Source organism: Dreissena polymorpha, chromosome 5 (genome assembly GCF_020536995.1).
Source record: "Dreissena polymorpha isolate Duluth1 chromosome 5, UMN_Dpol_1.0, whole genome shotgun sequence".
Classification (NCBI taxonomy): Eukaryota; Metazoa; Mollusca; class Bivalvia; order Myida; family Dreissenidae; genus Dreissena; species Dreissena polymorpha.
In genome coordinates this window covers 115,756,717-115,774,115 of record NC_068359.1, presented here as the reverse complement: position 1 = coordinate 115,774,115, position 17,399 = coordinate 115,756,717, and the positions used below count along the sequence as shown (strand labels likewise).

Here is a 17,399-nt window from a genome sequence, read left to right as displayed (position 1 = left end):
AGGTTTTCTTAATTTAAATTATAATAATTACTGTTATACTACTACTAATAATAATGATATTAATAATAATAGTAACTTTAGTTTGCTAAGGTGACATGACATACAACACATAATTCATTATTTTAATAACAAAACATAACAATTTTAAAATGTTTTTTAATATGATCTTTATAAAAATTGAAACATTTTCACGTTTGGGAAAGTTACAAAATTGATAATTAATAATCTTGAATTGTGTTCCACACATAACACTATTTAGCACAGTGCCGTTACATGCACTCAAGTAAAAAAAATATAATATCACTGTACGTTCTCTGTTAAAAACTTTATAAACTATTCATTTTTGTTTGGCACAAAATCCATTTGTTTTTGTTTTTTTCAGGGTCTGATTCCTGATCAATACTGATTCAAGATGTTATCTTCATGTGGCATATATTTTGTAGGCTGTTTTAAGTGATGTTGTTGGGTTTAACTGACAGAAGTTTAGATCTAAATAACTAAACATATTTGTATGAAAAATATGCCAAAATACAGTGCTTTCTTGAAGTGTTCTTAAGCTTACGCATTACTTATAGGTATCAAAATTTCGAATTACCTGGATATATGCTGTTGAAAGATAAGCCTATTTTAGTTTCACACGAAAAATCACGGTATTGTTATGAATTGATTTTTATGCCCCTGGATCGATAGATCGGGGGTAAATTAATTTTGTCCTGTCTGTCTGTCATCACCCCCGGAAACCTGATATGCTGTGAGAAGTTGGATGTGCTAGGAGAAGTTGCCGATAGATTTATATGAATTTCGGTAGGGTAAGTAAATCCAGTTCTATAACTGTTTAAAGGCATTTTTGAATTAAAATATATTTTGGTGTATGCAAATGAGGTATTACCATGTATGTTAGAAAAATCCTGGTTATTAATATTCAGGATTTATTGAAATATGGCTATTTAAAGTTGACGATGCAGGGATTTGTCCCATATTTAGCACTTTATTTACAAATTTCTTTAAAGGAATGCCAGTGAAAAAGTTTTTGCACCGTCAATTATATTAACCAATGTCCCACGAGTAACATATCCACCAGGGTTTCTTAAAAAAAATTGTATTGGTGGAAAAATTTGACTTAACATTCAACATGTTGATGAAGAAATGATATGACATGGTGCTGTACAAAGATGTCGAGATATGACATGAGTGCAGTTGATTTATAAACTTAAAAGCTCACTATTACAGCTGATTTATGTCCACTCTGATGCATTGTAGATCATTTTCATTGAACTTTGAGGTTTTATAATTATATCCGTTCTGAACCTAAGTTAATTTCCAGCTTATTTGTATCTTTTTTATTGTTTGAAAACCATTGTTAATGTAAAGCAATTGATTCATTCAGGTAAAAATATACGTCCGGTAGGCAATCTAAACATTTATAATAATATTTTCTGCTAATAGTTTCAATTATGGGTAGAAAATGATATATGCAAAATGTAAACATTCACGACATGTATGCGCGAGCTGTTAGTTAATAATCTACCTTTAGTGGGTTACGCGACTTGCAAACAAACTGTACGTCGTATTCAATATGATAAATACCCTTTATCCATGACGTGAAACTTTAAATGACTTGAAAAGTAAAACACATACTATGATGTCATTTAATGAGTATAGCGATAAAAGACCAGAGCTTTATAATTTAAATGCAATCTCGACGATTTCTCTCAATATGCGTTTTACTCTCTAATGGAAAGTACGCCCTAGTTTTAAATGTTATAATTTGCTGAAATCTGACCGAATATATTCCTTCAAGGCTTGGGGCTTCATCAGATGAAAAATGTGTGTTATCTATGCAAATACACCTAAGAAGGAGGCGTGGATTGGGTTTTGAAAAAAATAAATGCTTACATTTTGCATATATCATTACCAAAAAGAACAAAAAGAAACAAACATTTACACCCGTGCATTGTCGGAGATGTTTGCAAAGCTGTCAACTTGATGTCATGTATAATAGATCCAAATTTAGTTCACATTTATGAATAATTGGAACTATAGGCAGAAAATATTATTATAAATGTTTAGATTGCCTACCGGACGTATATTTTTACCTGTATGAATCAATTGCTTTACACTTACAATGATTTTCAAACAATAAAAAAAAGATACAAATAAGCTGGAAATTAACTTAGCTTCCGAATGGATATAATTATAAAACCTCAAAGTTCAATGAAAATGATCTACAATGCATCAGAGTGGGCATAAATCAGCTGTAATAGTGAGCTTTTAAGTTTATAAATCAACTGCACTCATGTCATATCTCGACATATTTGTACAGCACCATGTCATATCATTTTTTCATCAACATGTTGAATGTAAAATCGAATTTTTCCACAAATACGATTTTTTTTAGAAACCCTGGCGGATATGTTACTCTGGAACATTGGTTAATATAATTGTCAGTGCAAAAACTTTTTCACTGGCATTCCTTTAAATAAATTTGTAAATAAAGTGCTAAATATGGGACAAATCCCTGCATCATCGACTTTAAATAGCCATATTTCAATAAATCCTGAATATTAATAACCAGGATTTTTCTAACATACATTGTAATACCTCCTTTGTATACACCAAAATATATTTTAATTCAAAAATGCCTTTAAACAATTATAGAATTGGATTTACTTACCCTACCGAAATTCGTCAAAATCTATCGGCAACTTCTCCTAGCACATCCAACTTCTCACAGCATATCAGGTTTCCGGGGGTGGTCATTCTGTCCCAAAACTTTAACCTTGGTTAAAGTTTGATAACTTTTGCAATATTGAACATACCAACTTGATATTTACCATGCATGTGTATCTCATGTAGCTGCTCATTTTGAGTGGTGAAAAGTCAAGGTCAAGGTCATCCTTCAAGGTCAAAGGTAAAATATCATTGTATTTTTCTTTCCTAAAACTTTAACCTTTGTTAAAGTTTTATCATAACTTTTTAAATATTGAACACAGCAACTTCATATTTGACATGCATGTGTATCTCGTGGAGCTGCACATTTTGAGTGGTGAAAGGTCAAGGTCATCCTTAAAGGTCAAAGGTCAAAATAAAAAAAATAAAGTTATTTCTCCATTCAATCTCTTACTTACTTCTCGTGCAGCTGCACATTTTTAGTGGTGAATGGTCAAGGTCAACCTTTAAGGTCAAAGGTCAAATATCATTGTATTTTTCTTTCCTATAACTTTAACCTTTGTTAAAGTTTTATCATAACTTTTTTAATATTGAACACAGCAACTTCATATTTGGCATGCATGTGTATCTCCTGGAGCTGCACATTTTGAGTGGTGAAAGGTCATCCTTCAAGGTCAAAGGTCAAAATAAAAAAATAAACATTCATTTCTCCATTCAATTTCATACTTACTTCTCGTGCAGCTGCACATTTTTAGTGGTGAAAGGTCAAGGTCAACCTTCAAGGTCAAAGGTCAAATATCATTGTATTTTTCTTTTCTATAACTTTAATCTTCGTTTAAGTTTTATCATAACTTGTATGCCCCCGGATCGAAAAATAAGGGGATATTGTTTTTGGCCTGTCTGTCTGTCTGTCATTCATTGTATGTGTGTGTCCCAAAACTTTAACCTTCACTAAAGTTTGGTCATAACTTTTTGAATATTGAAGATAGCAACTCGATATTTGGCATGCATGTGTATCTCATGAAGCTGCACATTTAGAGTGGTGAATGGTCAAGGTAATCCTTCAAGGTAAAAAGTAAAAAAATACAATCCAAGGGAAGTAATAAGCTTTAAAAGAGAGATAATTTGTAAACCTTCCAAATGATATATTGAAATTTTATTTCAAAGCGGCGTAAAATGGGGCATTGTGTTTCTGACAAAAACATCTCTTGTTTATTGTTATCTTCGTGTGTCAAGTGTTGTGATATGTCCTGTACATTGCTCATTTGTTTAAACAGGAGTTTATACATGCATTTCATGTTCGTATTAATTTAGTCAACAGGTCCAACAAGATCTCATTTTAATGGTCTAAAAATGGTTGTATTCCAGAATGTATAAGAATTTGTTTAACTTGTTCATGTTTGACAATAAAAATGCGGTTGACCCGCAAATACATTTTTATCGTGCGTTGTGCAGTGGGTTATTGTGTCAAACAGACATTAAACCCAACAGAACAAGAATATAAAATTATATTACTTATAAGTAAACAGTAAGCAATATTGCAGATCCCGTGTAACTGCTTGTGGCCATGTAAACTACTCATACGACACAGTCATTCTTTATTTTTACTCCCTGATTTTAATAACAGTTATGTGGGAAATTCATCAAGTAATTAATTTGTCTTTGTTACAGAATCAAAGAATTAAGACTGTGAAAACGTCTTCTTATTTTATACCCGTTTCATTTTTATCTTTTTTCACATGTACAATGAACACAGTATCAATGTGGTATACCTTTTTAGTCCCCTACCGGTTTCACCGGAGGGGACTTATGGTTTTGTATCCGTCCGTCCATCAGTCCGTCAGTCCATCACACTTTTCTGGATCCTGCGCTAACTCTAAAAGTTCTTAATATTTTTTCATGAAACTTGGAATATGGATAGATGGCAATATGGACATTATGCACGTCATTTCATTTTGTTCCTACGTCAAAAATTGTGGTTGCTATGGCAACAAATAGACTAAAAATACTGCTGAAAATGGTGTTTTTGTCTGGATCCTGCGATAACTCTAAAAGTTCTTAATATTTTTTCATGAAACTTGGAATATGGATAGATGGCAATATGGACATTATGCACGTCATTTCATTTTGTTCCTACGTCAAAATTTGTGGTTGCTATAGCAACAAATAGACTAGAAATACTGCTGAAAATGGTGTTTTTTTTCCACCACAAACTAACCACAAATGCTTGCCGTACTCGGTCAGTCGGAATGGTAATCGTTCTTGAAAGACTGAATATACGCCTGTTTTTTACACACGTCCAAGATGGCGGCAAGCAGACCAGAAATTGCGATTAACGGCGAAAATAATAAATACCATTCAAATTAACAACGGATACCATATGGTCATTAGGGAATAATGTAATGCGTGTGTTAATTAACGCAAAATACTACGTTTGAGATAAAAAAAACAACAACAAATATCAGAAATCTGCACAGTGAATGTGCGTCACGGAAACGAGTGTTGGAAAATTGGTGTTCAGTCTACTCACAAAGTTAAAGCATTTATTATAATAAGATGAGTATCGTTCGAAAATGGAAAGAGACAAACATGATTTGATTTATATGTTAGTGGATCTGTGTATACTCAGATTCATATGCATATTCTGCTTTATTATGTTTGTTACGCTGTACAGTTTAATGAAATAGCATTGAAATGAGGTTGTCAAGTGCAAGATATTGAAAGGTAAACAAATAAAAAATATTATTTTAACTCCATTTAATACATCATTCAACCCATTTAACACAACAAGAACACTAAAGGGTGTTTGTCAATATTTGTTTATGTTTTCCCCTTATGATATTTAATTTAAAAAAGTACTGAATTAAATTAATAGCTACTCTTAAAGAGCTTATGATCAAATGGTGTATTTAAGAATCTATAGATTATTGCAAGTTTAATATGCATGTGGATGGATATTAACTTAATATTGTCTTCATTGTAAGAAGACGTTAAAGCAGCACTTGATAATATAAAAATGCTGTCAAACATGCACTTAAAAACAATTTTAATTCTATTACTTATAATCATATTTATAATGCTTAATGTTTCCCAATGTCATGGTTTATCGCGCTATTTTATCCAATTTCATGGTTTATCACGCTAATTTTCCCAATCCAAATTGCACAGGCTGTAACAAATAAAATCAAAAAAATCACTTAACATATTAAATTATTAGTTAATTCATCGAATGCTCTATGTACCGTTAAACTGATATGTGACCCAGTCATGCTGTTTCAATGCTCAAAATGATTGAAAATGTTAAAACTACTGACAACAGCCCAAAACTACTGAGAGATGCCCTCCATACTACTGAGAAGCAATCGGTAGGGTAACAGGTCTGAGATTCAAATATTAAAATACAATATGTGGTAAAACAATAAACTTATAATTAGCCACATATTACACAATGGGATCCCCCGTAGTATATTTTTTATTAACGAACATTAACGTGTGGTTTGTATATACGTGCACTTAATAACACACATTTAATGCGGTGAATATGCGACTAAAAAGTGACAAAAACAACAACAAACATCTTTTAAAATGTGGTTTGCTTGAGAATTCAATGCAATTCATCTTGATTCAAAAACATGTATTATTATAATTGCGTTGTGGTTCATTCCACATAAAGCAACAGGTACAATGATGTACAGAGCAAATGGAATATGCTGTGGGTCGTCATCGGAACGATGAAACTTGGCTACTACTTTTTTTCCTTGGCGCCAACCTAAATTATTATACGTCAAATATCGTTTGTAAAGAAGATATTTCCTGTTTAAACTAAGCTTCATCTTTGTTATCATAATTGGGGTGTGTTTGAATCCTGTAAAAAATAGAGATTGAAAATCAATGGCATTTTCCCCCTTTGGTGTTTTTGCAAAACCTCACCACAATTTACAATTAAAACTAAATTGTATTGTTGTTTGCATGTTTCGTGGCTTATCGATTGGCCTACGTTAAAAAGTCGAACTGCATGTCGTGTGGCTTTAATATTATTGAAATAGATTCAAAGAGCGAACAACTGCAGTGCCGTCAGCGCTTGATTAGCTTAGGCAACGTTAGTTCATCGTTCATGTGCAACGTAATTGCGGTTTTTTACGCAACGTCATTAAATAACAATTCAATGATTTATAACAAGATTAGCAATAGCGAGCAGCACAACAATTATTACATCAAGATAATAATGCAGTATTTTGTATTCCTTGTGGGTATGCTTGTGGCGTCTTTTCGCTCTTCAACACAACAATACACAGGTAAAATATTTTACATTTCTCTACTTAAATAATTAATTATTTATTTTTATTTTATGCTCTCCGGTGGTTTATAGATCTACTTCTTCTAAATTTCGAAATACAGTGCTGATCGAGATAAAATGTGGTTAAGTCGATTTTGTGTATGAAAACTGCGGCCTCATTAAATAGAAATTCATATACATCTGGGAATTTCATAGAATTATACTGCTGTTATAAAGTGTTTGTTTTTTTTCATATTGGTCAACTAATCAAGTCGTAAGATTCCATCAATCCATCTTCGTTTGCTTTTTCTTTATATATAAAAAATCATACGTGTGTAAGATGCGCGGTCAATATTTATACTGAAATAAGTATGTTTCGTTTTTTAAATAACAGTAGCACATAAAAATAAAGATATTTGATGAACGTCCGTCAAAAATGTATAGATAATAAGCAAATGCATGCACAGTTAATAACATTGTTGTGCATGTAAACGTTGTATAGAGCTGACACGTTAGAATATCAATTTTGTAGTGAATATATTACAAAAATAACCCTGGTTACAATGTTGTTTTATGTAAATATACAACGAACGTTAAAATAATTTATAAATTCAAAGTGTGGCTGCTTTCAGGCATAAACGTGAACTCCGCCTGGCTATGCGGTCGAGGGGAGACGTTCGCCGTCAACGCTAGCAGCGTCTTTCGGTTGGTCGGCGTTGCCTCCGACTCGAGCGTCACGTGCAAAATGCATTTTTCCGCGACAGGCGATAGCAACGGTTGTAACGGTCTCTGCTACATGTTCCAATTTTACAACGTCATAAATGATGCGGGTGTTCAATTCAACATCGAGGCGGCATCCATATCCGAGGTACTAGAGTCGCGGAGCTGAGTTTCTTTGTGAGCAAACTATTGAACGAAGTCTGCACTTTTCGAAATTGTTAACCCTTTGCATGCTGGGAAATTTGTCGTCTGCTAAAATGTCGTCTGCTGAATTTCTAAAATCAACATTTTCTTCGATTTGTTTCAAAGAATACTATTAGAATAGCAAACAGTTTGGATCCTGATGAGACGCCACGTTGTGTGGCGTCTCATCTGGATTCAAACTGTTTGCAAAGGCCTTCAAAATTCGGTTCCAGCACTGAAAGAGTTAATGTTCACACAACTATCTATGGTGATTTACGGTCTAGAGTTGTTGTTCTTAATGCCGATGAAGGAACAAATAATTGAAATAACTTACTCTAAGTAAAATTTCAAGACAAAATTCAGTGCGATTATACGATTAAGAAACCTATTTATTGAATGATAACATACTGATACTTAAAGAAATATGTTTATTGTTTTCAACAACTAGGTGTAAAATAAAATATCAGTGCGACTAGATATTTTTGTTTACTTTTAGAAATAAATCAGCTATTGCGAATTCAGACTAAGGTAATGTTCAGTCCTTTATCATTACACTGTCTCTTACAGGAAACTACCGGTATTAACTTTTCATAAAATTTTGTAAAAATATTCAACATTTATAATTAGGAGGCTCGGCATGGACAGGGCAAGAAAATGGGATAACTTCCTAACAGAAAACTAGTTCGTCAATAAGGTCTTAAGGGTGTTTGATTAGTCTGCACCTCAAGCTTTGTCAAGTAAGTTTGAACAACAAACAATAAGACGGCATCAAATTAACGATGTTTGGTTCCAAGGCTTGCCAGCATGAACGCATATACACTCAAACAGCATGTATGTCACACCGACATCTCTCTTGAGGTTACCACAAGCGGGCTCGACAATGCTTCTTACAGTTAATATTGACCGCGAATAACAACATACATGATTGTCTTCTTTTTTTTCCCCAGACCTTCACAAACAATTCGGTGATCCCAGCACGATTACCGAGATGTTCCGACGCAACAACGCTGAATATTTCGCTAAAGCTGGCCCCCGGCTTTTCCTATGTATACTCAAACAAAACTCTACAGTACAAGCTGAGAATCGACGTCTTTCACAAGTGCGGTGCGCTGGGTACCATGAAAAGTCAAAAATATTCCCACGCCTTTTTAATTGAAGCAGGTAATTTTGTGTAGTTTTTTTTGCTGTTTTGTGATGTTTTTTATCCCCCGCCATAGGCGGAGGGATATTGTTTTGGCGTTGTCCGTCCATCCGTCTGTCCGTCCGTTTTTCCGTCCGTCCGTCTTTCCGTCCGTCCGTCCATCTGGAGCCATATCTTGGAAGTGCTTTGACGGATTTCATTGAAACTTGGTATGAGTATATATATGGATAAGAGGATGATGCACGCCAAATGTCATTGTACACCATCTGTTAATAACGGAGTTATGGCCCTTTGTATCTTGAAAAAATGCTTTTTTGAGTGTCAAATATAACACTTTTGTGTCCAGAAGCATATTGGCGGGATATCAATTCAACGAAATTGCTTGTTTACGTCATGTTCAATTGTTCTTTTGGTGAGTCTTTGGCAGTGCCGGCGAGTCTTTGGCAATGCCGGCGAGTCTTTGGTAATGCTGGCGAGTCTTTGGTAATGCCGGCGAGTCTTTGGTAATGCCGGCGAGTCTTTGGTAATGCCGACGAGTCTTTGGTAATTCCTGCGAGTCTTTGGTAATGCCGGCGAGTCTTTAGTAATGCCGGCGAGTCGTTGGTAATCCCGGCGAGTCTTTGGTAATGCCGGCGAGTCTTGAGTAATGCCGGCAAGTCTTAAGTAATGCCGGCGAGTTTTTGGTAATCCTGGCGAATCTTTAGTAATAACGGCAAGTCTTAAGTAATGCCGGCGAGTCTTTGGTAATCCCGGCGAGTCTTTGGTAATGCCGGCAAGTCTTAAGTAATGCCGGCGAGTCTTTTGTAATCCCGGCGAGTCTTTGGTAATGCCGGCGAGTCTTTGGTAATGCCGGCGAGTCTTTTGTAATCCCGGCGAGTCTTTGGTAATGGCGGCGAGTCTTTGGTAATGCCGGTGAGTCTTTGGTAATGCTGGCGAGTCTTTGGTAATCCCGGCGAGTCTTTGGCAATGCCATTTTCCATTAATACTGCTCATGCCAGTCATGCGTTTGATGGTGGTAGTAAGGTGCTGCTGCTGCTGCTGATGATGAAAATGGTGTTGGTTATTACGATTATTTTGTCGTTGTTGTTGTCATCGCCACTATCATCATGACGATGATCATCATCATCTTGTCCATTATGTCCTTTAGAAATGTTGGATGGTACCCGATCACCTAATGCAATTCTAGAAATAAGGGATTGTAAATAATAAAAAAAATTGAACGTTTTGCTTGTTAGGAACAGAGACATCATAACTGTTTTCCGTTTATATTTAGCATAAAAAAGCTGTTACCAAACCAAAGCAAAACAAGATGTGTTTGTGAAACACTATGTGCCCCATATATTTGACCTTTGACCTTGAAGGATGACCTTGACCTTTCACCACTCAAAATGTGCAGCTCCACGAGGTTCACATGCATGCCAAATATCAAGTTGCCATCTTCAATATTGCAAAAGTTATGGCAAATGTGAAAGTTTGACACAAACAAACCAACAAACAAACAGACAGGGCAAAAACAATATGTCCCCAGTATAGACTGAGGGACATAAAAAACGGACACGATGCGTTACTATCAGTCTGAGGCTTTTGATGCAATCGAGCTTAAATAAACAGGTTTAGTCTAACAAAAAACAAAATTTAAAAGGCATTTTGAGACGAATTCTACCGAGAAATTATTGACGATTTTTACGTGCCCATTTATTCATATACCTACTAGATACAACATGTTTCTTGTTCATGTTTTCCTTATGGCGGAAAATTATATTTAGTAATATCCGTATTTATTAAACCATTTATACCTAGCGTCTATAAAAAAATGCATTGGCAAACAGCGTAGACCCAGATGAGACGCCGCATGATGCGGCGTCTCATCTGGGTCTGCGCTGTTTGCTTTAAGGTATTTCTGTAAGGAATATTCTAAATATAGAAATAAATAAACTAGACATCCCTAATTTTGTAAATAAATTGATCCAATTTAGAAAGATGGAAGAGTCCACTAGGCATAAATGGGTTAAGCCTCGTTCTTGGAAAACTGGCATACATGCATGTGCGTTAAGTGTCATCACAGATTAGCCTAAATGAAAATTAAATTGTAGTTGAAAAGTCTTATCCATGATTAGCCTGTGCGGACTGCACAAACTAATCTTGGACGTCACTACGCAAATGCATTAAGACCAGTTTTCCCAGAACGAGGATATATTAAGATAGTTAACTGATTGTGTTTCATAGGTCACATGACCAAGGAGCAATTTGATGCAGCCGAGCGCGCTACGTTTTCGGATGGGGTTGCTGTCGGATGCGCTTTCGCCGGCTCCTTTATATTCATTATGCTCGCCGGTATCTTTTATACGAGATACATGAAATAATCTCCTGGTGCGGAGGCATTTACTTGTTATAGACATTGTTGTTTTCATGATACTTGTATTCGATAATGTAGAGAAGATTGAATTAAAAAGTGCATTACTTTATATGTTGTTGTTTTTGTAATATTTTATCACACAGAATAACCATTTAACTAGTCTTTTGTCAGAAAAAGATATCGATTCGCCGCCGCGATTCGGGAGGGGGGTGTCATTAGAATGTCCTACTTTCGTCCGTCAGGATTACGTTTCTGCTTCCCTTTAACTTTTTAAGGATTTTGAATGAAACTGTGCTGAAACGTTTAAGTCATTGAGACGAAAGCCACATTGCATAACACAGTCGAGCCGGCTAAATTTCAAGATACTTTTAGGTCAAATAGTTGAGCCGCCATTTCGTGTCTGCTCTATAGCTTCTATGCCTTTTGAAGGATGTAGGATGTTTATTAAACTTTGCTTTAACGTTTAAGTCATTAAGACAATATATGAATTGCATGAATCAGTCACGACGGATCAAATTTATTCTTACATTTGAAGGTCAAATATTCCAGCAGCCATTTCGTGTTTGCTCTATATCCTTAGGTCGTATTCGTTATGAAGAATTTGCATGAAACGTCGCTCACTGTATGTAATTGAAAAGATAAACAGAATGCATGGGCCGTTTACGCCAGCTCAATTTCAAGGTCGAACTTAATGGTTACATTTTTATGCTCATTTTTCTTATTAAACTTATATCAAATGTTAACTCGTTGAAGGAACAAAATGTTTACTTTTTAGACTGCATTTTTTATGCATTTTATGGAATTTCTGGAGACATGCACCAAAGAATTGTTTCATTTATTTACACAAAATGCAGACGTATGAGGCAGTTACGTAAACTCTAGGTCAAAGAAACCGCTCGATGGTTACAATACACACGCCGGGGGATGCAATATACTTTTCGACCTTGTTGAAAATTGATTAAGACGAAGATCGGCGATTTAAAAACTTATTTGACTCCTGGGTCCAGCCTTGAATATCAAGAAGATAAGATTTGAGTTCCCCCTCAGCTGAGCACTGAGAATGTCGGTCATCGCACGAACGCACCCTCGAATCTCAGCTATTTTAATATCCACATCAAACTCGGAGTTGACTCATACTAAAAGCTAAAAAATTGTATGTGGCCACTAATTGAGCTTTATCGTTAACCTCATCTTAAATTGAGAACAAACTATATGTTAAGTCAGAATATTGACTTACGTATGTTCGTTATACTTGTCCTTGTAAACGTTATAAAACTTGCAAACGCAAAAGTAATATTGAAAATAATTGAAGTGTAGTGTACATTATTTAATTGGCTTGTCTTTAGAAGTTAGCGCGAAATTAAAGATATAAGCGAACAATCAATTAAGAATTTATTTCTTAAAACATCCCAGACACAAATCAACAAATAATATTGTATTATTTAATTGAGAAAATTCATGAGATACCGATTGTGGAAAGTGTGAACAGGATAGTTTTTTTGCGTTACATATAAGAATTGTCCTCATAATTTCTACTAAATACAAATCGTATATCCTTATTTCTTACGCTACACTCTGTAATTATTACATAATGGGTATAAAATATCGCTTATATGATCCTTGAAATCAGAGAAATTTTCAGATATAGAACAACCTAAAATACCGGTAGTTTTAATGTTAAAATATTTGATGATTTGAATGCAGACAAATAAAGCTTTAACCCGAACAAAAACTTGTGTTAACTATTGCGCCTTGTTTTTTTGGTCACAAATAGTCAGTGTGGCTTATACGAATGATCACATGCAGTTCGCATTTTATTATATTTCTGACTTCCTGTTAATACTTCTTCCGGTCTCATCCCCTTCCGGTGGTCACTACTTCCGTTCCTTAACAACGAGTTTGTAGCGTTCTGAACCTGAAAATAGAAACCAAATACATTTATGTAATTTTTATCAGACTATGTTTTGGAAATGGAACTGGAATTATATTGTTATAATTATGACTGATTGTAAATGTGTAATGTGTACCCAATGCTTGCATTATGGTCTATGCAAAATTGTTTATCACATATTTTTTCTTGTTCCCGTTATCCTTACGATAATTCTTATCTCAAACTTGAAACATTTTGAATATAACATTTTGAACGTTTCAAACAAAACATCTTTTTTTCCATGACCATGAACCAATGAGCATGGTATTATTTTGACGAAATAACGTAAACCGACGTCACGGCTAAATGAATTTTAAATATTAATGAGCATGTTTACGTTAATAATTAAAATTTTGTTGTTGAAAACAATGTGATTTAAAATATTTGACACAAGTCTTTTCGTACCATATCTTATTTAACTCGTCTCGTCGTAAAAAAAACTTACTGCAACTCCCGAGGTAACATTTATGACTCAATCTTGATGAATCTGTGTCAGATTGTTTATATTGACAATATCTAAACGACACTTGAATCTAGGGCACGTTTATCCATGTTGTCAAGAATTTTATTTTGATAAAATCAACGCCATGTTTGAATCTGGATCAAGTAGACATAATCATCGTCATTCTTTGACCGATCCGGCTGTTGGAGGAAAATGAGGGACGACGACACACAGATCCTCCGCCATTTAGGTCTGGTGTGTGCTGCTGGGAGTAGCTCATCCATGGTTAGGGACATCTACTATTTCACATTATCAAGATTTTCTTTTGGCAGCCTCGACGGCATTCACTGGAGCTCAGTCTTGCACATAGTCGTACCATATGACGTGGTCGAACCAAGCCAGCTTTCGTTTTTTTGACGGACGCCAGGATGGGCTTTTATGGGCCAACTTACAGTCGTCCGGTCTCTACACTAATATTAAAAAGACGGGGGATTGTAGAGCATTTTTTGTTGGGCAAGCTGATTGAGCGGCTTGTCCGCAACCTGTTCAGTCATGTCATCGCTGCGGTAGCCATGGGTATTCTTATTAAGACATCAGCGGTCCTGGTACCATCTTCTGACAGGGTCGCTCCCAAGTATTTGAAGATGGTCTATTCTTCCAGCTTCTCGCCGTTCATGGTGATGTCTGCACTGGTGTTGATCGTGCTGTTCACCATTATCTTCAACTTCTCCGTGCTAACCTCCATCCAATATGCTCATGCTCTTTCATAGTCTGTAGTCTGTTGGCGAGGTGTCAAGTTAGCGATGGGTCTTCAACCAATGAAGATAGAGGTGTGGTGATCCTGGAGGGTCTCCTACAATATCTTCTCAAGGGAAAGATTAAACAGAACTCGGGATAGCAGACATCCATGACGGACGCCCACTGATGTCATGAAAAGTCCCCCTTCTGTCCATTGAGAAGTACTGCGCTGTTGGCGTTTCCGTAGAGTTCTTGGATGACTTGCACCAGCCCTTCGTTAATGTTGAATCCTCTCATAACCTCCCCTAGGCCATCATGCTACACGCGGTCGAGAAAGCTTTCTTAAAGGCAATGAAGTTGTGGAAGAGCTCACTTTGGTTTTACATATGTTTTTTTAATGATGACTCTGCAATCGCAGATCTGCTCCACTCTTCTCCGCCCAGCTCTGAATCCAGCCTATGACACATACAGCTTTAGTGAGTTTAAATATATTTTGACTTCTCATAGATTCTTCACTTGATGTTGAAGAATGAAGCTGTCGTCACGTTTGATTGTTTTGGTGTGCTGAGGTCACGTAAACGTCACGTCAACACAATTTGTTTTTCGCGTCAAAAGGTTTGCGCATGAATTAAAATAATATTTCAATACGCACGTTTGGTGTAGAATGGAAATACCTTTAGTTTACGACTAAGCGTTTGTTATTGGTTTGCGGTTTATGGTCCCTATGCTTGTTATCAAACCACGCAGGCCAATGTATTCGAAACTCAAAACCGTTGGTTATTATCGCTATAGCCAAAACTCATCCGCAAAATACTTCTTAAATGTACCACCTACCGTCCAATCGTATAGGCGTGTCGTTGTGGAACCACGTGACCTTCAAATCCGGGCTCTTCACGACTTCCATCTGAAGCTTCAAAGTTTCTCCAGCCTGGGGTAAATAGAACGAAATTCTGTCATAGCACGATCGATGATAGTGAATGGAACAGAAATCACGTTACTTTGTCGTAAACACTTTTCACGTTTGTTCAACTGCAGACGGATGCATTCAATCGTTTGTGCTTGAACATAACGTGTTTTTATTTACGATTTGTCGAACGCTTGGATACATTGTTTTGCACGAAAAAGAAAATATTAGCAAATATATTAACAGTATTGTATTATCTTCACACCAAGTACATAAAGTTTTAAGTATTTTAAACACCTTCAACCACTGCGTGAGGGGTTGTTGGACGATTTTCGGCAATCTCTTGTAGTCGAACACCAGTCCAATGGAGACGGGCCTCCCACGTACTTCAGTGGCCACCGTAGCCTCTACGGTGGGGTCTTCCTCTTTTTTGACGTTCTCCGAAACAAAAAGTCCGTTCGTCGCATTCTCCTTTTGAGGGCACGGTGCTGGAGTGGCCGACTTGCTTTTGTGGCGAAATGTTTCTGGCCTCGCTTCCGGTACTTCCATATCATTGATATCCATGCTTTCTGTGATGTTCTCTGTATCCGCCACCTGTGCGACGGATGTATCTGTTGGTAATGGAAGAGATCTCCTATTAGAATATTGGCACACTATTAAGGGTATCATATTCGCCTATCAACACATATTTATTTTTATAACACACTTTATAAAATTAGACAAATATGTTACAATCACACACTACGGACGATAACGCTTTCTTCTTAACTCACAAATTTCCATAGAGCTTGCTTAAAAAATATCACACTTGTATCAATCCACCTTTCAGAAGCACTATCTCATTTCTATCGATTCACTTTACAGTTACAATATAACAATTCTATCAATGCACATTACAGTTGCAATATCACAATTCTATTGATGCATATTACAGTGGCAATATTTACTTGTATCGGTGAACCTTACGATTGCAATATAAGTGTCGTCAAATGCCCAGCCACATCATTTGTATGGTGTTTGGTCTTGATATTATTTCTACGACAATTAACCCCACCCCCCTACCTCTGATTCAAGTAGGACATTTATCAGTTACTGTGATAGTGTGTGGACTTGGCAATGGTGAACCTTCTAAACCAATGAAAAGTGTCCGTACATTAATTGACCGCAGCGATAGAACTGAAATAATTTTGAAATAGCATAAACAATCCAAATAAACAAAACAAACAATTTACCTGTAACCGCCAGCGAGGAGCTGGAATCCTGTTCAGCCTTGTCCTCCTCAATCACTGTCTCCCCAGCAACCAGGGCAGATGTTTCGTCCGTTTCCGCTTTATCTGTAACAAACGCGGTATCCAAATTACACCTTCAAACGTGTCGTTACTGAATGATATATTACATATCGTTACTATAAATTTAAATAAAAACAAAATGACGTGGCGAGCGGGCCGTTATTCGTATCTTGACGGCCAATATAAATTATATCGGCCCGCTTAGCCATTTTCATATCACGCGGCTTAAACTGAACAAAATGGCGTCCACATTCAGTCATAGCCAACGGGGAAGGACCAAAATAGTATGACACACGGCAGAGCTGGGCCGGACGTCTATATTCGGCCCTTGCCGCATAATTGCTCTCGGGCCACAGGCCCTTTGGCCGTTTTGTCGGCAGCGGGCCGATTATAGACGTCCGGCCCAGCTCTGTCGTAAGTTATTTTTTAAATCAAAATATCTTCAGACTTAAGAAAACATGAATCTTGGAATGTGAACAATGGTCTGAAATGTACAGAATGATACTGACTTAAGAAATCAGAACAGAAAACTTAAACATTAAAAAAGATGTGGTGGAGCCAAATAAACAATGAAACGGTGTCACATAGAATTTATGAAATACGTGTAACAAATTAAAACATCCATACATCATTTTATTATGAAATAAAACAGAAGTCCATTCTTTAAATGACTAACCAGGATTTGTTCCACTTTCACTATTTCGTCAGAAATATTATTCTTATAATAAAAAAAAAATTAAATGTGATAAG

General features: G+C 36.1%; 3 protein-coding genes across 4 annotated transcripts in view; 2 read left to right on the top strand and 1 right to left on the bottom strand.

The window, feature by feature from the left end:
- Positions 1 to 1,419, top strand: part of LOC127832529 (RNA helicase Mov10l1-like) — a 38,279-nt gene extending 36,860 nt beyond the window's left edge. For both annotated transcript variants that reach the window (XM_052358039.1, XM_052358038.1), the window contains exon 19: positions 383 to 1,419. The gene's annotated coding sequence lies outside the window, so the exon portion shown is untranslated. The remainder of the gene's footprint in view (positions 1 to 382) is intronic.
- Positions 1,420 to 6,655: 5,236 nt separating this feature from the next.
- On the top strand, positions 6,656 to 13,416 carry LOC127832538 (uncharacterized). The gene is made up of 4 exons (XM_052358048.1): positions 6,656 to 6,965; positions 7,579 to 7,814; positions 8,797 to 9,010; positions 11,217 to 13,416. The coding sequence occupies exons 1-4, from the start codon at positions 6,686 to 6,688 to the stop codon at positions 11,351 to 11,353; spliced, it is 867 nt and encodes a 288-aa protein (XP_052214008.1). The 5' UTR covers positions 6,656 to 6,685; the 3' UTR covers positions 11,354 to 13,416.
- LOC127832540 (uncharacterized) lies at positions 12,858 to 16,880 on the bottom strand. Its single transcript, XM_052358052.1, has 4 exons — positions 16,593 to 16,880; positions 15,658 to 15,971; positions 15,291 to 15,384; positions 12,858 to 13,261 (listed from the first exon to the last, which is right to left on the bottom strand). The coding sequence occupies exons 2-4, from the start codon at positions 15,922 to 15,924 to the stop codon at positions 13,221 to 13,223; spliced, it is 402 nt and encodes a 133-aa protein (XP_052214012.1). The 5' UTR covers positions 15,925 to 15,971; positions 16,593 to 16,880; the 3' UTR covers positions 12,858 to 13,220.
- Between the last annotated feature and the right edge of the window lie 519 nt (positions 16,881 to 17,399).